Genomic DNA, 22605 nt, shown 5'->3' on the forward strand with positions numbered 1-22605 from the left:
AATTATAGACCACTTACTTCCATAACTGGGAGTTCATTTCACTTAGCATCATCATCTTAGGTATTCATGTGCATATTGCTATTGAGCTATTGTGATCTTCTGCTAGGGGTATCCTAGACATGTACTAATTATTACCAATGAGGGAAATTTATCTGTTATGATATCTATACCACATTTCACAATGTCTATTTGGTTGTAAGATTCCTTATTGTTTCCTATAAATAAGAATGTAAACAACATTGGAGATAACTTTTCTGCATTTTATTTATTTATTTATACTTTTGACTCTACTAATGTCAGGCTCTGGACTTGCTGGGTAAATGCTTTATCACTTGAGCCACACCTCTTGCCCTCTTTGCCTTAGGATATTTTCTTTTCAGATAGGATTTTGTGTCCCAGTAGGTCTTGGACCAGGACACCTATGCCTACTGCATAGTTGGAATTACAGATGTGACCCATCACACTTGGCTAATTTGGTGAGGTAAAATATTAATTTTTAATTTTTTTCTGGTCATGAGGCTTGAGTTTAGGGCCTGGCACTTTTTGCTTAAAACTGGCCCTCTATCACTGAAGCCACATCTCCATTTCTGGCTTTTCGATGGTTAATTGGACAGAAAAAGTTTCATGGACTTCACTTTTTTGCCTGGCTGGCCTTGAACCATAGTCCTCACAATCTCTGTTTCCTGGGAAGTTGGGATAGAGGAAGTGAGCCAATACACCCAACCTTTGAAATATAAATCAAAATGATTTAAATTAGAATCTTTAAATTCTAGATGTGATATCGTTGATTTAGAGAATATAACTAATTATACATGCCCTCAGACGAATTTGATTCTTTTCTTTTTAAACTATGTCTACAACTGGTGAACTCAGGGCCTCAAGCACTCTACTACTAAGCCATATAGCCAGCCCAAATTTGACTCATTACTTTCAAATTGTAATCTCATTTTAAAAAATTCATCAGTTTTTTGTTTTCCTAGTTGTACTAGGGATCACATATTTAAATTTAATGTTAACAAAACACTTTATTTCCTTTATGTCTTTACTCACCTAATAGGCTTTGATGGACAATTCAGGATGATCTGGAACAATCTTGGAGCTCAGATATTTCTAAGAGCAGGCTATGTTCAAAATATTTATTTATGAATAGAAAAGAGATTCATATTCATATCAGAGTATGCTTTCAAGCATGACTTGACATTAAACTTTGGTATTATGCTGCCTATTTCTTCAAAATGGATAAAGCTAAAGTGTTTGCTTTTTATGTGAGAAGAGTAGCTTGCTGAGCAGTTCTTTTCTGAAAGTTGCTTTCAAAGACAATCCCAACTTTTCTCTGGTCAGGTCTGCCCCTCTTGGTTCAAAGAACAATTGCGAGGACGATTGTACTTCAGGAAATAGTAGGGAAAGGCAGATTTGGTGAGGTGTGGCATGGCCGGTGGTGTGGTGAAGATGTAGCTGTGAAGATATTCTCCTCCAGAGATGAGAGATCGTGGTTTCGCGAGGCAGAAATCTACCAGACCGTAATGCTGCGACATGAAAACATCCTTGGCTTCATTGCTGCCGACAACAAAGGTATTATCAAGTAAAGGTATTATAAAGGCCAATTCTGTTGTTTTGTTTTTTAATTTTTTTCTGGTCATGAGGCTTGAGTTTAGGGCCTGGCGCTTTTTGCTTAAAACTAGCCCTCTATCACTGAAGCCACATCTTCATTTCTGGCTTTTCGATGGTTAATTGGACAGAAAAAGTTTCATGGACTTCGCTTTTCCAGCTGTCTTCAAACTATGAACCTCAGTTCTCAGGCTCCTGAGAACTAAGGATTACAGCTGTGAGCCACTGACATCTGGCTAATCTGCTCATTTTTAATAAAAACGACATAAAAGTCTAATTTCTTTATTGGGGAAAGAAAAATTATTTCTTCTTTTCCTCAAATAAAATTCACACAAGCATAGAATAAGGACAGGAAAGTGACTGATAGAAAATAACACTGATACAGTGGCCAGGGTGGACATTTAAAAAAGTATTTTATGACTAATGTGGAATATGAACCAACCAATCAAAACGGAAGTCTCAGCTATAGCCCAATCACAGAAGACCTTGCCATGCCAGGTGTCAGTTTTCCAGTGGCTGCTGGTCAAGATCTGGAGGGCAAGGGCAATAGGTTGTCTAGTGCAAAGTACTCTAAGTGGGGGTATTGAATAGCACCTGTTTACCAATCAGGTTGCAAACATTTCAGCATTTTGCTAAGAGATACAAGCATATTAGTGAATGCAAACTGATCACTAACCTTTGTCAAGAATCTGTTTTTCATCCACATAACTGAGTTCTTCTTCAGAACTCAAAATTTCAACAAATGTTATCTTTAGATTCTGTTAGAATGACTGCAGGCAAGTCAATTTCAATGTTGCTTTGAACATGGCTTACATTTTAAAATCTAACATTAAGAAACGATAGAGTTCTTTTTCTTTTTAGCTCACTGGAGCCAAAAGAGAACATCTACTTTGTAGTATTTTCTAATATTTCTAAAACATTTCATTTATACCTGAGTAAACAGTGGTTGGATATAAAGCTGTGGATTACTTGCACTTTCTTTTTTTTAATAAAAATTTTCCTCACTAAAATATTCAAGGAAGAGTAATTGGGAACAAAAATGAGTGAACTTGATCCAGTCCATTTGAATTATAGCATTTATCATGAAGAACTTTAATGGACTCATAGTTACAAAATAAATGCTAAAGTGAATAAGCTGAGAGTGTTAGGCATCCACTAGTGCCTGTGCAAATTAGAAACCTATGGTTATTTTTATCAAATACAAACTTGTTCATAAAAGTACTCATAATAAAGAGGATTCGCATTTATCATATATTTTGGCTATGGTTGTGTTTTATGATGATTTTCTCTTCTCTGACTTGCTAGGGAGAAATATAATAAAGTTAAGATGAACTTAAAGAATAAGTTCTTTCCAAATTCTTGATGACCTGTACTTTAAAAGTACATCCAAACTTGAAAAAAGACATTTCTTATTTGGCGACTAGGCAATGTTCCCCCTCCTAATTTTGTTCTGTGCTACCTGCTGGCTTGGCTAATTATCAATGTTATCAACTCCAACTTGGTTGTGACTATAGTAAGGTGTTTCATCTCAATGAGCTGATATTTGTTCAATTATAAAGCAATATGCAAATCAAATCACCTTTCATTTTCTCCAATTTAATGGGTCTAGCTCTGTCATATTCTTACCTGTCAGCCTGTGTCTCTAATATTCTTTTACCTTCACAAATTCCCTTACCTTCTGTAACATTTATAGTTTCACTTGTTAGTCAGTTATCTGACAACGATTCAGTAGAGAGAGGGCAAAAATAGCTACTATCTATCAATAAAGGAGAGAAGGTAAGGTTGAGCTTTTCATGTGATCAGTTTCTTAGTGATCTTGTGTTATGTTGACGTTTGTGTTCCTAGGAAATCTTATGGCTATCTAGGCTTGGAAAAGAAACAAAGAGCTCCTGTAATATAGCATCTGGCAAGATGGATTCTTAGCAAATGTTTATTGTAGAATCCATACACTGAGTATCAGAACTGGTCAGAGTAACCCAGATAATTGTATATATTTTATTTAGAAAACTAATGTTGGTTCTGGATACTCTACTACTTAGAGAAGTGTTAGACTAATTTCTCTTTTAAAAGTCATTAAAAACATGAGTGGATTAGCTGGGTTAATAAAATAAATTACTTGAAGATGACTACCTATTGTGTTTGGCTATTTGTATAAGGGCTTAGGGAAAGTCATCAATTTCATATTTTGAAAGGGGCATTAATGTGTCCATTCACTATTTGAATGTTAGAAAGTCTATGATAGTAAAAATACTTTTTGTAAATTTGTCATTATGTCATTCTCATTGACAATCTTTCTTAAAAGTGAGGTAAATTACAACACAGTACTGAGCCCACGAAAGCCTATTGGTTACACCTCCTACCATTGATTACTATTACTAGCAGGTATCGATTAGAAAGAATAAGAAATGAGTGGTTCAGTTATTAGAATTACTGTTTCACAGTTTCTGATTTTGACGGAGGGTTCTCACATCCCAGCAATATCAGTGATTCAGTGAGAATTTTGTACAATATTCATATGATGCTCTATAAGCCTCCCTACTAAATGAATTCACTTGTCTCTGTTAACAATAAAGGTTAATGCTAAATACTGACATTTGTTAACATGTTTTTGGATCCTTCCTTAACGTGTACTAACAACCACACATCATGTTTTCCTGCTAGATAATGGAACCTGGACTCAGCTCTGGCTTGTATCTGAGTACCATGAACAGGGTTCCCTGTATGACTACTTGAACAGAAACATAGTGACTGAAGCTGGAATGGTCAGACTGGCGCTTTCAATAGCTAGCGGTCTGGCCCACCTCCATATGGAGATTGTTGGGACACAAGGTATGTAGTTCCTTTGGAACCTTTTATGCCCAAATAAGAGAAAGACTATTAGTTTGTCTCAGTAGTCAAGTTGTTTTAGTACTTAATTGTACTTTAGTTCCTTAAGACAATACCAAATATTGAAGGAACACCAAAGATAATTTATGACTATAGGTACTTAATAAAAGTGGTACCACCACCATTCACATACTTATTCAGTATTTTCTATATAAGCCACAATATAATTTTATTCTGAGTATCTTTATCTGTGTCATTTAACCAATATGACTGCAGATCTTGTGTTGTGGCAAAAGCTCTATATTCAAGAATAAAAATAATTTAAATTTCATCTCTTACAATTAAAAAGTCAGAAAAGATGTACTCATAAAAAGTATTTGAATATCATCTAATTAAATCCCATATAATTTAACTGTTCTCTCAATTTATTGACTTAAAACAGGTTAATGGTTCTCAAGTTTGGATTCATGAAAATTTTACACTATTAAAAGTTATTACAAATTCTGAAAAAGCTTTTGAGCATATAGGCTACATTAACACTTGCTGTAACAGAAATAAAACTGAGAAATTAAACAAATAATATTACTGTCAAAGTAATAGCAATTAACTAAATATTAATTAAAGAATAGTTTTTAAACATTACATCATATTTTTTTCTGGATTTTTTTAAGTTTTTATTATAAAACTGATGTACATAGAGGTTACAGTTTCATACGTTAGGCATTGGATACATTTCTTGTACTGTTTGTTACCTTGTCTCTCTACATCATATTTTTTGATACAGAAAATCTATGCAGGGAAAATAGTATTTTGTTTACATTTTTGCATAGCTGTTTAATGCCTGATTTATGGACTAGATTTTTGTACCTGTTTTTAGTTACATCTTTGTATTTTAGTTGAGAAAAGGGCAGGATCTCATAAATAATGTAGTTAGAAAATACTCTCAAGTATGTCCACAGAACTTTAGTTAGTTCACATTTGGGACTCACCAATCTAGGATAGTAAAAATTTGAATTTAGTAAAAATATATATGCTATGATGTGTGTGTGTGTGTGTGTGTGTGTGTGTGTGTGTGTTCCTGTGATTCAACTCAGGACTGGGGACTGTCCCCAAGGTTTTTTTCTCAAGGCTAGCACTCTATCAATTGGGCTGTACTTCCACTTTCAGCCCTTTGGATGCTTATTTGGAGATAAGAGTCTCACAGACTTTTCTACTTGGGCTGGTTTCAAACTGTGATCCTCATATCTCAGCCTTCTGAGTATCTAGAATTACAGATGGGAGCCACTGGCACCCAGCTTTTACAGCTTCTACACTTACTCAAAAATTTATTGGTGCCTACCAAATGTCATTCAGTATTCTAAATACTGGGGCCACGATGACAAACAAGACATAGTTCACTGTGGAAAGACAGATGGATAGACATGCTTCAGAATAAGCAACACAATCTAGACAATAATAATAGTTCTTAAGAAAGCAAGGGTAGAGCTAGTGGCACCCAACTGAGATCTCAGCGACACAAGACATAGAATTAGGAAGATCACAGTTTGAGGCTAGTGTAGACAAAGTTAGTGAGATTTAATCTCAAAGACAAACTAAAAGCTGAAATGCAAAGCCAAGTTTAATCCCTAGAATCACCAAGTTAAAATAAAATCAATCAATCAACAATAAAAAGGGTGTTCTGATGAAGGACTTGAAGTGCAAGATAGGGTGTCAGGGATGAACTGTCTGAGAATGTGATGCTTGAGCTGGGTCTTTAAGATGATTTCTCTTGGAACAAATGTCTTTATAAGAAGTGGTGAATATATTTCTCTTATGCTTTGTAGGAAAACCTGCCATTGCTCATCGAGATATAAAGTCAAAAAACATCCTGGTGAAAAAGTGTGAAACATGTGCCATTGCCGACCTTGGGCTGGCTGTAAAGCACGATTCGGTACTGAACACCATTGACATACCTCAGAACCCAAGGGTGGGAACCAAGAGGTAAGCTGGCTTACTGTGGGGAAAAGAATGCCTATGGGATGTAGAAGACTCAGGTCCCAAATGAAGAAATCACAGACCCAAGAAAACAGGAGGTTTTCTGGAGTCGCAGAGAAGTCAGTGGATCCAATAAGTTTAAAGAGGGAGAGATGACATGTTAGACACTATGGATAAGAAGTCAGCTAAGTGCTGACTCCAGTGCTGGGAACTGGGAAAGAGGGATTATGTGTTATTTTTAGAGTGTCACATTTTCCTACCAATAATAAAAACTCTTCAGCAATGTATAGCTTCTCCAAAGCTTTTATCCTTCAGAGGTAAACTGAGTATCAGAATGGCTGTATGTGGTCATATTCTAAACAATAAGTCTATCATCAATATATTGACAGGTCAGAGACTATAATAAATATATTTGTGTGTGATTGTATTTCCTTCATATTTAAATACATGACCTAGCAATTGATTCATTACCTACTGTTGAACTTACCTTTAAATGCCCTGAAGTGATGTGTACTAGAATAGTGTGAGTTTGGACACAATTGCTATCGAATGGAACCAAATTCATGAAACATAAGGAAATGCATGATATAAATGGCCTGTAGGACAGATGAGGCAGGACAGGCTCATGGCCATGGGCTTTCGATGTGTTTCTCCTTCTGCACAGCAGGTAGCCATCCAGCCAGTTGATTTCCATTTCCTCTTCTTAAGTTTCAGCTTCCAGGCTGCTTTGGCATATTTCCAGAGATCTTGACCTTGAAATAAAAATGTTTTCCTCCAGTTGTTAAAAGCCTTGGAAAAAAGCTAGTATGGCTAGTTTCTAAGCTGTATTTGAGATCTCAGGACAGTGACATTGAGTTCGTTGCAAGATTTCCTTTGATACATTAATAAGGTTGAAGAACCACTCCAATGACAGTGTATTTAGATTGAACAGCCCTAAGGAATTGTTTGTCTTTTTTATTATTATTGAAAAGACCTTTATTAAACAGAAGGGGTACAGTTATGTAAGTCAGACAAAAAGTGTATTTCCTTTTGGATAATGTCATCCCTTTCCTTGCTCTCTCCCAGTTTTCCCCTCCCGTCCCACTCACAGGTTGTATACTGTTTTCAACATGCTTTGCTGCATTTGTTTTCCCTTTTTTCCCTCCACTTCTGTATCTTCTGTTATACTCACAAAGACATATAGACAAACAAACAAAGCAAAATTAAAAAAAAACAGCCTTAACTTTTCTGTGACTGGCACTACCTCAGGCCTTCCTTCCTTCCTTTCTTCTTTTCTTTCTTTCTTCCTTTTTTTTTCTTTTTTTGATACCAGCCCCAAAACTCAGTCTTGGCGCTGTCCCTGAGTCTTTTTCTCAAGGTCAACACTCTACCACTTGAGCTACAGTTCTACTTTCAGCTGTTTTGGTAGTTTAGTGGAGATAAGAGTCTTCCAATCTTTTATGTGCAGGCTAGTTTCATGCCATGATCCTCAGTTCTCATCTTCCTGAGTAGCTAGGATTGCAAGTGTGAGCCACCAGTACTCAGTTCAGATGTGAGCCATCTAAATTTGTACTTCATACCAGGGTTTGTTAAGGTTTTTATTTAATTGGACTGCTAAAAAGTCATACACAAAACCTGACATGTGCATGTTTTTGAAGGTACATGGCTCCAGAAATGCTGGATGATACAATGAACTTGAGTATTTTTGAGTCCTTCAAAAGAGCTGATATCTATTCTCTTGGTCTGGTTTACTGGGAAATAGCCCGAAGGTGTTCAGTTGGAGGTAAGATTTTTGAAAATATCCTTTGTGTCTGCTTTACCTTTCCTTGACACTCTGAATACAAATGTGACTGTCTATCTTTTTTCCCTAAGCATTATATCAAATCATTTTTAAACACTTAAGAGATTGCCTTTTGGTGATATCTTTTCAGGGATAAAAGTGGAGCATGCTGCTTTATATACTGGAGATTTTGTATTTTGAGTACTGCTGAGATGGAGATGACAGTTGTCCTGGACATTCTGTAATGCTGCTTTGTGAGCCACTTGGAAATTATCTTACTTAAGGCTGTATACAGTTATTTGTAGCTTATCTGTTAAAGAAGTTTAATGACTGCTCAAGACCATAGTACGTAAGGTAGATTTGTGTTTCTTAGACTTTTCTTGTTCATCTTTTTTCTCCCTTGATGTGATGAATTTGAGGTGAGTCTGTGGGAGTGAAGAAGAGAGTACATGAGCAAAGACAGACCTGGTGCCTCTGCTTCTGTCAGCAGTTAGGAATTAATAATGAGAAGAAGAAGTTGAGTATACAAAAACCTATGTGCACAGTCTGATGAGCTTGGTGCAGCTCTGGAGGAAAGTTAAATGCTGGTAGAATATGATTTATAGAATTTTTCCTTTTTTACTTTTGAGGTACTGGAGTTGCAACTCAAGGGCTTTCACTAGTATGACAAGTGCTCTGCCATTTGAGCCAGGCTCTAGCTGTTTTGCTTTAGTTTTTTTTTTTTGGTGTTGTTGTTGGTTTGTTTTTATTTTTTTAAGACTGTCTTTGATTTTTGCCCCATCCAACTGGAGACTAAGATTCAACCTCTCTCTTCCACATAGCTAGTATCACAGTATGATCCTCTTTATGATGGAAACATGAGATCTTAGAAGTGGATCACAAATCATGATCCTTCCTATTTCTGCCTCCAAAGTAAATGGAATTGCAGGTACTCACGACACCATGTATAGAGTGTTTACTTTTAGATGAGGGTCTTAGAATGAAGCATTAGTTTAGCATTGAATGTTAGACTTCAGGCAAGTCTCACTTTCTTTATCTTGAAGATGGAGATGATGAAACTGGCTCCTTGGGTTTTGATGACTTATGGAATTAATTCATGTGAAGCTTGTATTACTACTGAGTAAATATTCAACAAAAATTGTCACTGTCCTTTTTGCATGGTGTGATGATATCACTTTGTATTACGTCAATCTTATGTTAAAACACCAAGCAGATTCCATGAAAGACATATAAGGTTAAAATATACACCAATGATAAAAACAACTGTCTTCTCTTCCATTCATAGATGAGTTATAAAAAAATTCAGGAACATGAAACTCTTCATAGAAACAAGCCAATTGGAGCTGGGCAGAACAGGAGGTCTGGATTCTTCCTCCAGATTTGCCAGTTGCTAGCTGTGTATTTCTGAGCAAATTCACAATACTCTGCCTCAGACTCCTCATCAGTAATCTAGGGTGTTGTGTTACCTTCACTGGCCCATAAGTTGAGGGGTAGTAGCAAAAAAAAAAAAATGAATGTGGCACATTATCTATTACTAACACACTCATTACTTTAATTTTAATTATCTTTAAATAGTTGTACAAAGGAGGTGCAATATAGCAAAGCAGTTTATGAGCACAACACATCTTGATCAGTGTTGCTCCCTTCAACATTCTCATACCCTTTTTAACCCACACCTACCCTTACTTTTCTTTTTGTAAAAGTGACACATGGACATTTGTCTAAATTTTCTTTTTCATTGTTGTCCCTACATATCTTAATTCAAAGGAGATAGTGAATGAGAACAAGTTTATAAGGAATTTCTTGGAATTCAAGTTTTACTCTACTCATTAAAGCTTCCTTTATCTACGGATTGGAGATTTTATTCATGTGTACATTGTCCAGGATATTCTGAAATCTAAACAAGAGGAAGTCAACTTGTGCAAGAAGAATAGCTTTCTTTTGCACTTTTATTTGCTGGAGAAATATACATTCAAAGGTCAATGTGCCTAAACTGTAGAAAGTAGGTAATTTTAAAATCACACATTTATTTTCTTATATAAATACAAATTCACAGAAGTTTCACTGGAGATAATCTATAATTTTGGCTTTGTAATGGTACTGGGTGGCTGGGAATATGGCCTAGTGGCAAGAGTGCTTGCCTCATATACATGAAGCCCTGGGTTCAATTCCGCAGCACCACATATAGAAAAGGCCAGAAGTGGTGCTGTGGCTCAAGTGGTAGAGTGCTAGCCTTGAGCAAAAAGAAGCCAGGGACCGTGCTCAAGCCCTGAGTCTAAGCCCCAGGACTGGCAAAAAAAAAAAAAATGGTACTGTGGTTTGAGCTCACAGCTTCACACGTGCTAGATAGGTACTTTACTGCTTGAGCCATGCCTTCAGCCCTTTTTTCTGTGTGCACATGTGCGTGCTACTCTGGAGCATGAACTCAGGGTCTGGCTCTATCCCTGAGCTTTTTTTGCGCAGGGCTAGCACTCTACCACATGAGCCACAGCTCCACTTCAGGATTTTTTTTTTTAAGTTTACTGAAGATAAGAGTCTCATGGACTTTCCTGCCTGGATTGGCTTTGAACTGCGAACCTCAGATCTCTGGTTGCTGAGTAGCTAGGTTTACAGATGTGAGCTGTTCTGGTTATTTTTGAGAGAGTCTGACCTTTGGCACAAGCCTGCCTAGGCCACAGTCCTCTGTTACTTATGCTTCCAGCTATAGCTGGGGTGACAGGAGTTACCCCATTTCTCAAAATAGTATCTTGAGAATTTTTTTGTTCAAGCTGGTATGGGACCCTCAGCTCTCTCAATGTTAGTTTCCTACCTATCTGGGATGACAAGTTCTAGCCACCACACCCAGCTGTGGGCTGAAAAGGAGTCTTACAAATTTTTTCTCAAGCTGGCTTCACATCACAATCCTAACCTCCCTAGTAGCTAGAATTACATATGAACCACCAGAGCTTGATTTCTTAAAAAGTTATAGTTAGTACACATCTAGGATAATCCTAGCAGAAGATCACAATAGCTTAATATCTATATACATATGAACACATAAGATGATGCTAAGTGAAATGAACTACAAGTTATGGAAACAAGTGGCTTATTATTGTTGTTTTCAACATACCATGTGAAAACATGCCTTTTTCTTTTGTTTTTCTTCCCCATGGCTTTACCACTGGTGTCTCTGTAACTGACTTCTCTACCCTGGATATTGTATATACATGTATTGGAACTAGGGAAGGGAAGGTGAATATCAAAATGGAGGGACAAAGGATAAAAGACAAACCAATGCAACAGCAATACTTATACGACTATATGCTGGGCTGGGACTATAGCCTAGTGGTAAAGTGCTTGCCTTGCATACATGAAGCCCTGGGTTTGATTCCTCAGCACCGCATAAACAGAAAAAGGCAGAAATGGCACTGTGGCTCAAGTGGTAGAGTGCTAGTCTTGAGCAAAAGGAAGCCAGGGACAGTGCTCAGGCCTTGAGTCCAAGCCCCAGGACTTGTTAAAAAAAAAAAAAAGAAGAGAGAAAGAAAACAAAACTATATGCTGTAAAACAACTGTTCAACTCATGGGGAGAGGGCAATGAGGAGAGGAATCAGGCAGCAGGAGGGGGCGGGGGGGGTGAGGGAGGAGGTAACAAATTGGATAAGAAATGTACTCACTGTCTTATGTATAAAACCGTAAACCCTCTGTACATCACGGTGACAAAATAACTAATTAATTTTAAAAAGTTATTATAATTAGAAAATTATACAATATATTGTATATAATAAATACATCTTATATTTCAATTATATAAACTTTTATAACTTTGCATACTAGCCATAATGAGTGCTTTTAAATGGAATCCTTTGTTCTATAGTGATTCATTATTTTAATGAACTTGCCTTTCCAGTTTTCTAGGGTGGTACTTGTACCTAGAAGACCAAATATGTATTAGTTTGAAGCAGGCATCCTTAGTGATTATTTTGCAGGGAAATTGATTCTGCAAATCTCTTGTAGGAATTGTTGAGGAATATCAGTTGCCTTATTATGACATGGTGCCTTCAGACCCCTCAATCGAGGAAATGAGGAAGGTTGTTTGTGATCAGAAGTTTCGACCCAGTATTCCAAACCAGTGGCAAAGCTGTGAAGTAAGGCTTTTATGTTATTGATTCATCCAGAACAAAACACCAGCAATCAAGCACAAGATATGTTCTTATGATTTTTTTCTAATATATATCCACCACTCCTACTATATTATTTTAGGTGATTGTTGTATATTTTTTATAATTATCTTTCTCTCTCTCTTTTTAGTGCTGGTTCTGGGGCTTTGACTCAGGGTCTTGATACCGTCCCTGACCTTTTTTTTGCTCTACTACTTGAGCCACAGCTCCACTTCTGGTGTTTTGGTGGTTAATTGGAGATAGGAATCTCTCAGACTTTCCTGCCTGGGCTAGCTTTGAACTATGATCCTCAGCTCTCACCCTCCTGAGTAGTTAGGTAGGATTATGGATATAAACCACCAGCACCTGGCTTATAATTTTTAAATTTTATTTACTTTTTTGTCTTAATTTTTGAGACTAAACCTCACTCTAGTCGAGGCTGCCCTCAAACGTGCAATCCTTCTAATTCAGTCTTCTGAATGCTGACATTTTGAAAGCATCAAACTGTAAAACTCTAAAAGTGAGCATCCTACTACAATCTCAGGAACCAATAGATTGAATTTTCAATTACGCTGCTAATATTTGCGTCTTGATAAGAATTTCTGAAGAACCTTGATCCCAATGTTTTTTTCATGTTGTTTAGCATTCACTGATTTGGGGTTTTGTTTTGTTTTTTGGTTTGCTTGTCTGGTTGTTGTTTTTGTTTTTTTTAAGTTTGACATCAGTTTCTGGGCCTCTGGTTTTGCTTCTTTTCTATTCTATTTCATGAAAGTAGCTAAAACTTTTGATGGTTTTTTTTTTTCATAAAGGCACTCCGGGTCATGGGAAGAATAATGCGTGAGTGCTGGTATGCCAATGGCGCAGCACGTCTGACAGCCCTTCGAGTTAAGAAGACCATATCTCAACTTTGTGTCAAGGAAGACTGCAAAGCCTAATTATGATAGTCATGTCCCAATGAAATCTCTCACAGCTTTCTTTCTGGCTTTTCTGCTTTACTTGTGAATGATTTTTTTGTTGTTGTTGTTTTTGTTTGGTTTAGTTTGGTTCTACCTCAAAGATAATTCAGAACAGTATTTAAGTGGCCAAAGGAAGCATGGAAAGATGACTTGAAGTTTTGCATGGACAGACGTTGACTCTACCCAATCTCCATGTTGTCTTTGATTTTACTTTGAAAAGTGGCATGCCAACTCATTTTTTTATTTGATGAGAAAGACATTATGGAAGTATAAAATAAGCTATATAAGATAATAAAAGTCATGAAAGGCTTTATCTTTTCACTTGAACCAAGAGCATATGAATGAATAGAGACAAACATAGAGCTTTTCTGAGATGAAAACATATTCATCAGAAATGTGGACTAGAATGTGTAGCTAAACAATTTAAATCATGCAATCTACACTTGTTCATGTTTAAATTAACCGGATTCTGAAAAAATAAACATTGCTCTGACTTAAATATATGAAACAGGTTCAGGTGTGCAGACTCCTGCTTGTTAGTTCACTCCTCCTTGTTCCCATACCCTTCAAAACTGACTACTACAGCGTTCCTTAAAGAAATAGTTTGAAAGTGACATAAGTCATTACTTTCTCTGGTTTATACGCCTGACATCTGGAAACACTGATAGGTTTTCCAATGTTATACAACTAATTGCAGAGCTGGCAATTGGTTTAAATCTTGTGGCAATTGACAATGGGGTGCTAGATCCAATTCTCTCGAATTCTTATAGTACTTTTCTCCCCATGTAGAAAATCCCTCCAATTATGACCTTTGTAGTTTAGTTACATAGGAAGCACACTAATTCTGTAGAATCACAATGGCCCTACAGGAAATCTCATAACCAGATCTATCAATATTTTCTTCATAGACATGACATAGTTGCCCCATTTAGTAATGAGCATTAATGTTTCCAGAACACTTCCAAAGATGAATCAAACATGAATATCTATTGTCTGAAGATACATTATTTTTTAAAAGCAATTCTAAGCTCTCTATTATTTCTGAACACACAAGGACTGAAAAGAAGGAGGAAGTAAATATTTTGAGAAAAATTAAGAAAATTATTCAAAGACTCTAACAATCAATCCCTACAAAGAATATCAGCACTAGCCATTTAAGAGAAACAGGTGAGTACAGTCAAACTGGTGAATGTTGATTGCAACACTAAACATTTCTTTTCAGTCAGTAATACTGCTTTACTGAAGGAGATTTAACACATCTTTTATTCTTCCCAAACTCTGTTCCTAAGAACATTCTTTTGTTGAGATGATCTAAGAACAAAGGTGTTCTTTCATAATGTCTCCAAGAGTGGAAAAGTACATTAGCATATCATGTGCTTTGAAGAATCTAGCAGTAAAGATAAGTTACTTGATTTCTTTTTCTTAAAGACTGGATTTCTCAAGATTATTTGATCACCATGAAATTCTAAAAGCCAGGGAAAACTTAACTATTCCTTATTTAAGCATTGGCAAAACACTGCTTGGGTAGCAGTATTATAAAAGATATGTATAATTTAGTGATGTTACTTCATTTCACTGTGGACATATGTTACCGAACACATCTCCATGTGATTAACTTGAGATAAGAAAGTCAGAAAATTGACAGCTGTGGGGTTTGCGTATACTTTGATTTTCATTCATTTATTCATCCATTTATTAAATAAAAATGGAGCACCCCTTGTCTTGCTTGCCACAATATTGGGTACAAGTGAGAATAAAAAGATAGATGGGTCCTGCCCTCAGGGATTTTAAAGTCTAATTTGGGAATGGGAACAAAGATGCAAACAGGTGGAGGAAGAAAGTAAGTTGACAGATAAAATACAAAGTGGGATGTCTTGAGTTCTCCATGACAGTGGGTTTCTAGAATAGGTCTGAAAATCACTTCAATTTGCAACACATTTAGCAAGAACCTTTATTTAGATATTACAGTCTAAATATATCATCATTTTGTAAAAGTGCCTATGTGAAGGGATCTTAAAAAGAACTTATGTGAAAGGGTAATATTACTCATGTTTGTTACCTTATTTCTCACAGATTGCTTCTTCAAGAAGGCGGATGAGATTATTTATGATGGCTGTACTGTAGTCTTAAGTAAGAATAATATTTCCTGTTTTATTTGTTCCTGTTAGGTGAATATACTTAGTGAGTTTTTTTTTGTGTTTTTTTTTTTTTTTTGCCAGTCCTGGGGCTTGGACTCAGGGCCTGAGCACTGTCCCTGGCTTCTTTTTGCTCAAGGCTAGCACTCTGCCACTTGAGCCACAGCGCCACTTCTGGCCATTTTCTGTATATGTGGTGCTGGGGAATCGAACCCAGGGCCTCATATATATGAGGTAGGCACTCTTGCCACTAGGCTATATCCCCAGCCCGCCATATCCCCAGCCCTACTTAGTGAGTTTTTAAAGTTAGTATTTGAATATCTCTATTTTCTTTAACATGTTATATGTAATTTATTTGAGGATGTCTAAAATTATTTTGTAGTTTATTGATTCAGCCTTCATGCTGGAGTAATTTGTATGTCAGTATATTCTGAAATATTTTTCTTGTTTTGTGTTAACTATAAATCCTAAGTCATCTTATATTTCAATTACAAAAAAATTAAGAAAGGATTATAAAAACTGAAATAAGGAAAATATCACATATTTTAATTTTTTAATTGTAAACCTGATTATCCATAAAATTGCTTACTTATAAAAATAAGGAAAAGGAAGATTTACTGTATATACTTATGCTGTTTGTTTTTATATAATATCTTTTTTAATGGTGTCCTATTGTGTGTAATATTCATTTCATTTAAGATTTGTTATGACCAAAAAATATTATTCTTCTAAAGTTAGACTCCAAGTGTCAGTGGTCTTTTGATTCTCTGCGGTGTAATGAAAAGCTTGAAGAAATGCTATTATGAATTTTTGATACTGTGTCAAGTGGTGTTGGGATTTATATGCGCATCACTTTCTGAAAATAAGAGAAGTATTATTTGTTGCCAGTGTGTAAGCATGAATTTGTTGCCTCCTAAGTTATGTGTTTAGGTCTATAATTGATACAGATTCTGTTGTATGCATTCTTCCATGTCTCAGATATTTGGCATGTCACATCTAGAATTCTTAATTTATGTTCTGACTTGAGCGTTAAGTGAAACATGACTGTCGTGCACTATTTTAGGCATAGCACTTGCTTTTCAGCTTTATACTTTCAATTAACTTTGCATTTTAAATTTCCATGATTGTATGAAAATAGTAATTTGATTGCAGTGTTGAAAGAATTCAAAATCGGTTTTTATTTTTTTAAATGAGGCTACAGCAAATTCATTAGATGAGAAGTTGCACAATAATTTATTGTTTTTAATACTTCTACCATTGTAGACAAATTAAACAAAGGAAAACAAAGCTTCTGCCATTCTGGAATGCTACTACCATGTGATTTCCTTGGGCAGAGCAAGCTCAGGGCAATCTTAATATCTCCACAATAGAATTAGGAGACCTACTGAGTAATCACCCGAAGGAACGGAGTTGGGATATGCCACCACACAAAGTTCAAGTGAACAAGTAAACAGTACTTGGGAGGGAACCATGGTTTAGTGCTTATTGAAAATATAGGGAATTTTATGTGGTTAAATTTATTTAAAATATGGAAATTTTATTTCCCATGAAGAAATTGACTATCAATAGAAAGTGAATGAAAATAAGCAGTAGAGGTTTCTTTATAATTATTTACATAAATTGTCAAATACAATATTATAAGAAACATTTAGTGTTCATGTCTTGAAAGGATGTCATTGGTTCTTTAAGATATCCTAAATACCTTTTTTTCTTTCATGAATACAGTACTCCTTTCATCATACTTTGTTCTGGCTTCAAATACTAATTTTTACCTGGATTTATTCATTGTAATTTATTCCACTGAGAGCTTTATTTATATACTCATTTATTTTGAGTTTTTCTCTTGAAACAAAAACAAAAGAGGTTAGTGGAAATGTAAAGCTTACATTATAGTTATAATATTATGCACAGTTTCTATCATATAGGAAGTTTTCAAAACTTTAATTTTAATGCATACAGACATTTGAATTTATTTCCTTCCCTCTAGATTTTCCATATTTCATTACATTTCTTACCTTCTTTATAAATAAATATTCCATGGAACTATCTTCCCAAATTACAATTCTTAAAACATAGCTATTATGGCAGGTGCAAGTAGCTCACACTTATAAACCTAGTTACTCAAGAGGCTGATGGCTGAGGATCATGATTTGAAGCCAGCAGGGGCAAGAAAGTCTGTGAAACACTTAGCTGTAATTAACCCCCAAACCTGAAGCAGAACTCTTGCTCAAGTGTTATAGTTGCCAGGCTTAAATGAAAAAGCTAAAGGACAGCCTCCCCCCACCCCAGGCCTTGAGTTCTAGTCCCAGTATTGGTACATAAAAATAAATAAAACAAAAATTATTTAAGTTTTAAGTTAGTCATTCTAGAAATTTAACCTTCAAATTAAAAGGAATCTCTTAGTGTTCTAAATTATTTCAGATGTACTATAAGCAATAAAAAGAAAACCAGGGTTTGGGAATTAGACTCTGAGACTTTTGAATTGATTATAATATTTTATAGACCATAGATCTAGTTCTTACAGAAACCTGGAGGTGAAACACACACCACTGGGCTAATTTCCCCACCTTTTTACTCTAATTAAAAATATATTTAGCACCTAACAAAACCTGCCATGACTGTACATTAATATGCCTCCAGTGATGATGGTCAAATCTTCCATCTTTTTGTGTCTCTATTGAAATAATTTGTTCAGAGTAAGGTCAGTGAGAGAAACTAAAACAGGAAAAGGAAAAATTAAAGTAATTGTTAAGGGAGGTAGAAAAATCACAAGAGTGCTGACAAAATTTAGAAAGGATAAGCAAGCAGAATTTCATAGTGGTGGTTATAGCCCAGTGGGGAGTGCTGGGGCACTTGCCTAGCATGTACAGGCCCTTCCCCAGGATTATTGTTATTACTAATTACTATTATTATTATTGCCATTCCTGACGCTTGGACTCAGGGCCTGAGTGATGTCCCTGGCTTCTTCTTTTTTTTTTTTTTTTACTTAATTTATTTTTATTTATTTTTTTTCTCAAATTTTTATTATCAAAGTGATGTACAGAGAGGTTACAGTTTCATACGTTGGGCATTGGGTACATTTCTTGTACTGTTTGTTCCTGGCTTCTTTTTGCTCAAGGCTAATACCCCAACCCTTGAGCCTCAAGACCACTTCTCGAATTTTCTGTTTATTTGGTGCTAAGGAATTGACCCCAGGGCTTCATGCATGAAAGGCATGCACTACTGCTAAGCCATATTCCCAGTCCCTATTATTATTACTTTTGAATCTTAGTACAAGTAAAGATTGGACTCTTCTCTTGGCAGGGCTGGGGTGGGGTGAAAAGTGCATTTGGGTGGATGAATCTGAGATTATGTGTAATGGTATGTTATTTTACTTCACTCTTTTCTCCCTCAATTTCTCATTAGTTTTATCATTGACATTCATTTTCTTTCAGTACATTTAGAAAAAAAAAATCCTTGCCAGATCTCATCAACCCCAAATCACTCCATAATTCTTGTCTTTCTTGAGTTGTGCTCTAGCCCTGTCCAGATTGTTACACACTGAATTTCTTAACAAGATTTTAATTTCCCTTCCCATGTATAAGAGGTTTCGCCTCATAATTTCACCAGTAATTATTCTCTTGGCACTATAAAAGAGGGTTTTGTTAATGGCAGAAATGACTTTCTTTTAAACTTTAAAAAGACTTGTTATATTCTCATTTTTAGCTACAGAATGAAGAACATTTACTTTTGCTTTAATCTCAAATTTCATTTGAGACAGAGACTTTGAAAGAGAATAGAAAATAATGTGTCCCATTAAGTGGCTGTTAAGTTTACTGCTGTGATGTTTACTACTGTTGCTTTGTTTTGTTTTTACCATCTTTTAAAAACTAATTAATTTTGCCCTATGGTCTGGGTTTTATACCAAAATTTATCAATTATTTCTCTACTTAAAATTTTATCTATTAAGAAGTGCCAGGACACTTCTCTACTGCGCTTGTGGATGAACACAACACTTGGGAGAAGATGAGTTCTATTTTGTCCCAATTTTTTTTTTCTATCAGTCCTTTGGCTTGATTAGGGCCTGAGCACTGTCCTTGGGCTTCTTTTCAGGCAAAGCCAGCACTCCACCACTTGAGCCAGATCTCCTCTTCCTGCTTTTTGGGGGAAGTAGTTTATTGGAGATAGGAGTCTCCCAAATGTTTCTGCCCAGGCTGGCTTTGAAGCACAATTTTCAGATCTCAGCCTCCTGAGTCCTAGGATTACAAATGTGAGCCACAGGGGCCCGGCTTTTTCCTTTTTAATTTTGTCAGATATAACTATATCCAAATCATTTCTCCATTTTGTACTTCAAGAACTGTTTTCTTCACATGCCTCCTAGTTTTAATTGTAAGATTTTGATACTGGGCTTTCTTACTCTGCTTGCTAACATAGCCACTAAGACATGTGAATGCAGGGGGAAAACAACCTCATATCCACTGTCACCACATTTACCTGGGTATGCTGTGCTATTTGCAAACACTCCTAGCTGAGAGGCAGATGGGAACTAAATAACTGAGTTGTCCTTTCTATCCGGATGTGTTTATGATTTGAAGAAAAGAATTTTATGTGCTCTATTTATCTTCAGGAGAATGACCCTCCATTGGGATTCTATTCATTCCATACATGAATTTATTTATTGACTTTGCCTTTCAAACAAGATAGTTTGCCTAGGCTCTGTCTAAGTTCAAGCATAGAATGAGATTTACCATCGTTTCCAGTTTTCCCAAGCTAAGAGTAGTAAATAGATTTTTTTAAGTTCCAACACTTTTTCCCCCTTTATATAAAAGCAAAATATTAAGTTCAAGTTCATTTCTACAATGACTGATGTTAAGTTCATGTACTTTTCTGATCCTAGACTGGATAAAATTATTCAAACTTGATCTGTGTTTTAGGTTTAAAAATGCCATAAAAACAGAAAATTAGATTCAGATCTCCAAAAAAAGAATTTGGGATTGACTTTCAAAGTACTAATACTAATTATACTTTTCTTTTGGTAGCGTGACTCTTCTTATACCTAAGAACATATTACAAATGTCAAAACCATTGCATTTTGACATTGCAAAACATGCCTTGAACTCTTGAACTACTGTGAAAAGAATCACTGTTGTAAAGACTTGAAAAGCTAGCTGGTATTCTTAAATGTGAACAGAGATGTTTTCTTTCAATAGACAGGTCTAAATGAATGTATATAAAGACATGAAAAAATTAAATTTAGCATTTAAAATAAGAACTGGGCAATAAATTGTATCAAATATTTGTAGATGGGACTTTTAGTATGCAATCACCATGTAATTGTTGAGAAGAGAATTGAAAATTCCAAAGAGAAATAATTGTTATTCAGATATTTTATTAATTTTAGTCTGTGAAGATATGCATTTTATAGTAGTACATACTTATTTTATGTCGAAATAATGGTATTATAAAATTTAACAAAGAACTTAGTGATAGCCTTCATATAAAAGTTCTACCAACAGCAAGCCATAAAAGTATTTATTTTAAATCTTTTCAATATTATGGTATAATTTTCACCTGCCTCCAGATGTAAATATTTATCTGCCTAAATGTTATATTTTTATGTATGCATTTTCTTAAAATGTATTGTTTTGTAAAGTGGCAAAAATGATCAATTAAGTACTTCTTGCACTTGTTTCTGTGAAGCACATAAAGCTCTATTTTAAATAAATGAATTGTGTCATAATTTGGTTTCCATGTATTTATTTATTATTATTTAAAACTGTGCTTATGTTTATGTGCAGAGGATGGAGTAAATATTGGAAATTTAGATGCTAGCTCTAAGAGCTAGTCTGGACCCTCCCTCCCTCCCTCCCTCCCTCCCTCCCTCCCTCCCTCCCTCCCTCCCTCCCTCCCTCCCTCCCTCCCTCCCTCCCTTCCTTCCTTCCTTCCTTCCTTCCTTCCTTCCTCTTTTCCTCCTTCCTTCATTCCTTCTTTCCCTTCCTTCTCTTCCTGCCTTCCCCTTCTTTGCTTCTCTTTCCTTCCTTCTTTCCCTTCCTTCCTCCTTTCCTTTTGTCCTTCTTCCCTCTCTTCCTTTCTCCTTCCCTTCCTTCCTTCATTCCCCATTTCTTTCTTCTCTTCCTCCTTCCCCTTCTTTGCTTCCCTTTCCTTCCTTCTTTCTCTTCCTTCTTTCTTTCCTTTTGTACTTCCTCGCTCTCTTTCCTCCCCTCCCTCCCTCCCTCCCTCCCTCCCTCCCTCCCTCCCTCCCTCCCTCCCTCCCTCCCTCCCTTCCTTCCTTCCTTCCTTCCTATTGTCATTCCTTGCCTCCCTCCCTCTCTCCTTCCCTCCCTCCTCTTTCTCTCTCTCCCTTCCTTCATTCTTTCTATTGTCCTTCCTTCCCTCTTCCCTCCCTCCCTCCCTTCCTTCCTCCCTCCCCCCTCCCTTCTTCCTTCCCTCCCTCCATTCCTTCCTTTCTTCCGTCTTTCCTCCCACCTCCCTAGAAGAGGGTTACAAAATGTTGAATTCCCAAAGAAGGACTTCACAGCTATTTGCTATATGGCATTTATTTTTTCCACCATATTGTACTTTTTAAGGCATTTATTGAAGAACTAATTTGTTGAATTGCTCTTGAGCCTAAAATAGCTTGTGCCACAATAAAAATCACAAATGCATTTTCTACAGGTCTTTTCAAAATACAGTGCACATTTCTGCCTTCATTTCTGGTATCCCCCATCTCCATCTCCATACTCTGGCTTCTTGTTGTTCCTTGAATTTGTGTCCCAAAGAGCTCTGTCAAGACTATATTTTGTGCCCGGAATATTATTCCTCTAGTCCTGATTATCTTGTATCATGCTGGTACTCAGCAGATTCACAAATCAAACTTTTCTGATTAAGTTCTCATGGTCTTCTTTGGGGTTATAGAGGCAAGTAAATTATTTATTGTCGCTTTAGTATCAATTAGTGATACTTATCTATTGATACTAATTTGATCAAGTGGTCAAATGAATTTGTTTCAACAGCATTAGCAGTAACTTTTTCTTTAGTTGCCATTCTCCAATGTCAGATAATAGTTTTTAAATAAAATTTAATAGATAGGCCTACTGATAAAATGGCTTATCTAATATATGAACTTATAGCTGGACAGTTACATTTTTTTCCCATCAGGGTAAACTGTTAGAAATTGAGAATCATTAAACCTAGGCTGGATTTTTTTTTTTTTTTTTTGCCAGTCCTGGGGC

At 36.0% G+C, this 22605-nt stretch overlaps 1 protein-coding gene across 2 annotated transcripts in view; it reads left to right on the forward strand.

Moving 5' to 3' along the window:
- Positions 1-15444, forward strand: part of Acvr1c (activin A receptor type 1C) — a 77801-nt gene extending 62357 nt beyond the window's left edge. For both annotated transcript variants that reach the window (XM_048345440.1, XM_048345439.1), the window contains exons 4-9: positions 1342-1572; positions 4270-4437; positions 6258-6414; positions 8046-8170; positions 12161-12291; positions 13113-15444. In XM_048345440.1, coding sequence (XP_048201397.1) covers positions 1342-1572; positions 4270-4437; positions 6258-6414; positions 8046-8170; positions 12161-12291; positions 13113-13238 — 938 coding nt within the window. In that variant the 3' untranslated portion in view covers positions 13239-15444. The remainder of the gene's footprint in view (positions 1-1341; positions 1573-4269; positions 4438-6257; positions 6415-8045; positions 8171-12160; positions 12292-13112) is intronic.
- Positions 15445-22605: the final 7161 nt, after the last annotated feature.

Source organism: Perognathus longimembris, chromosome 4, assembly GCF_023159225.1.
Source record: "Perognathus longimembris pacificus isolate PPM17 chromosome 4, ASM2315922v1, whole genome shotgun sequence".
NCBI lineage: Eukaryota > Metazoa > Chordata > Mammalia > Rodentia > Heteromyidae > Perognathus > Perognathus longimembris.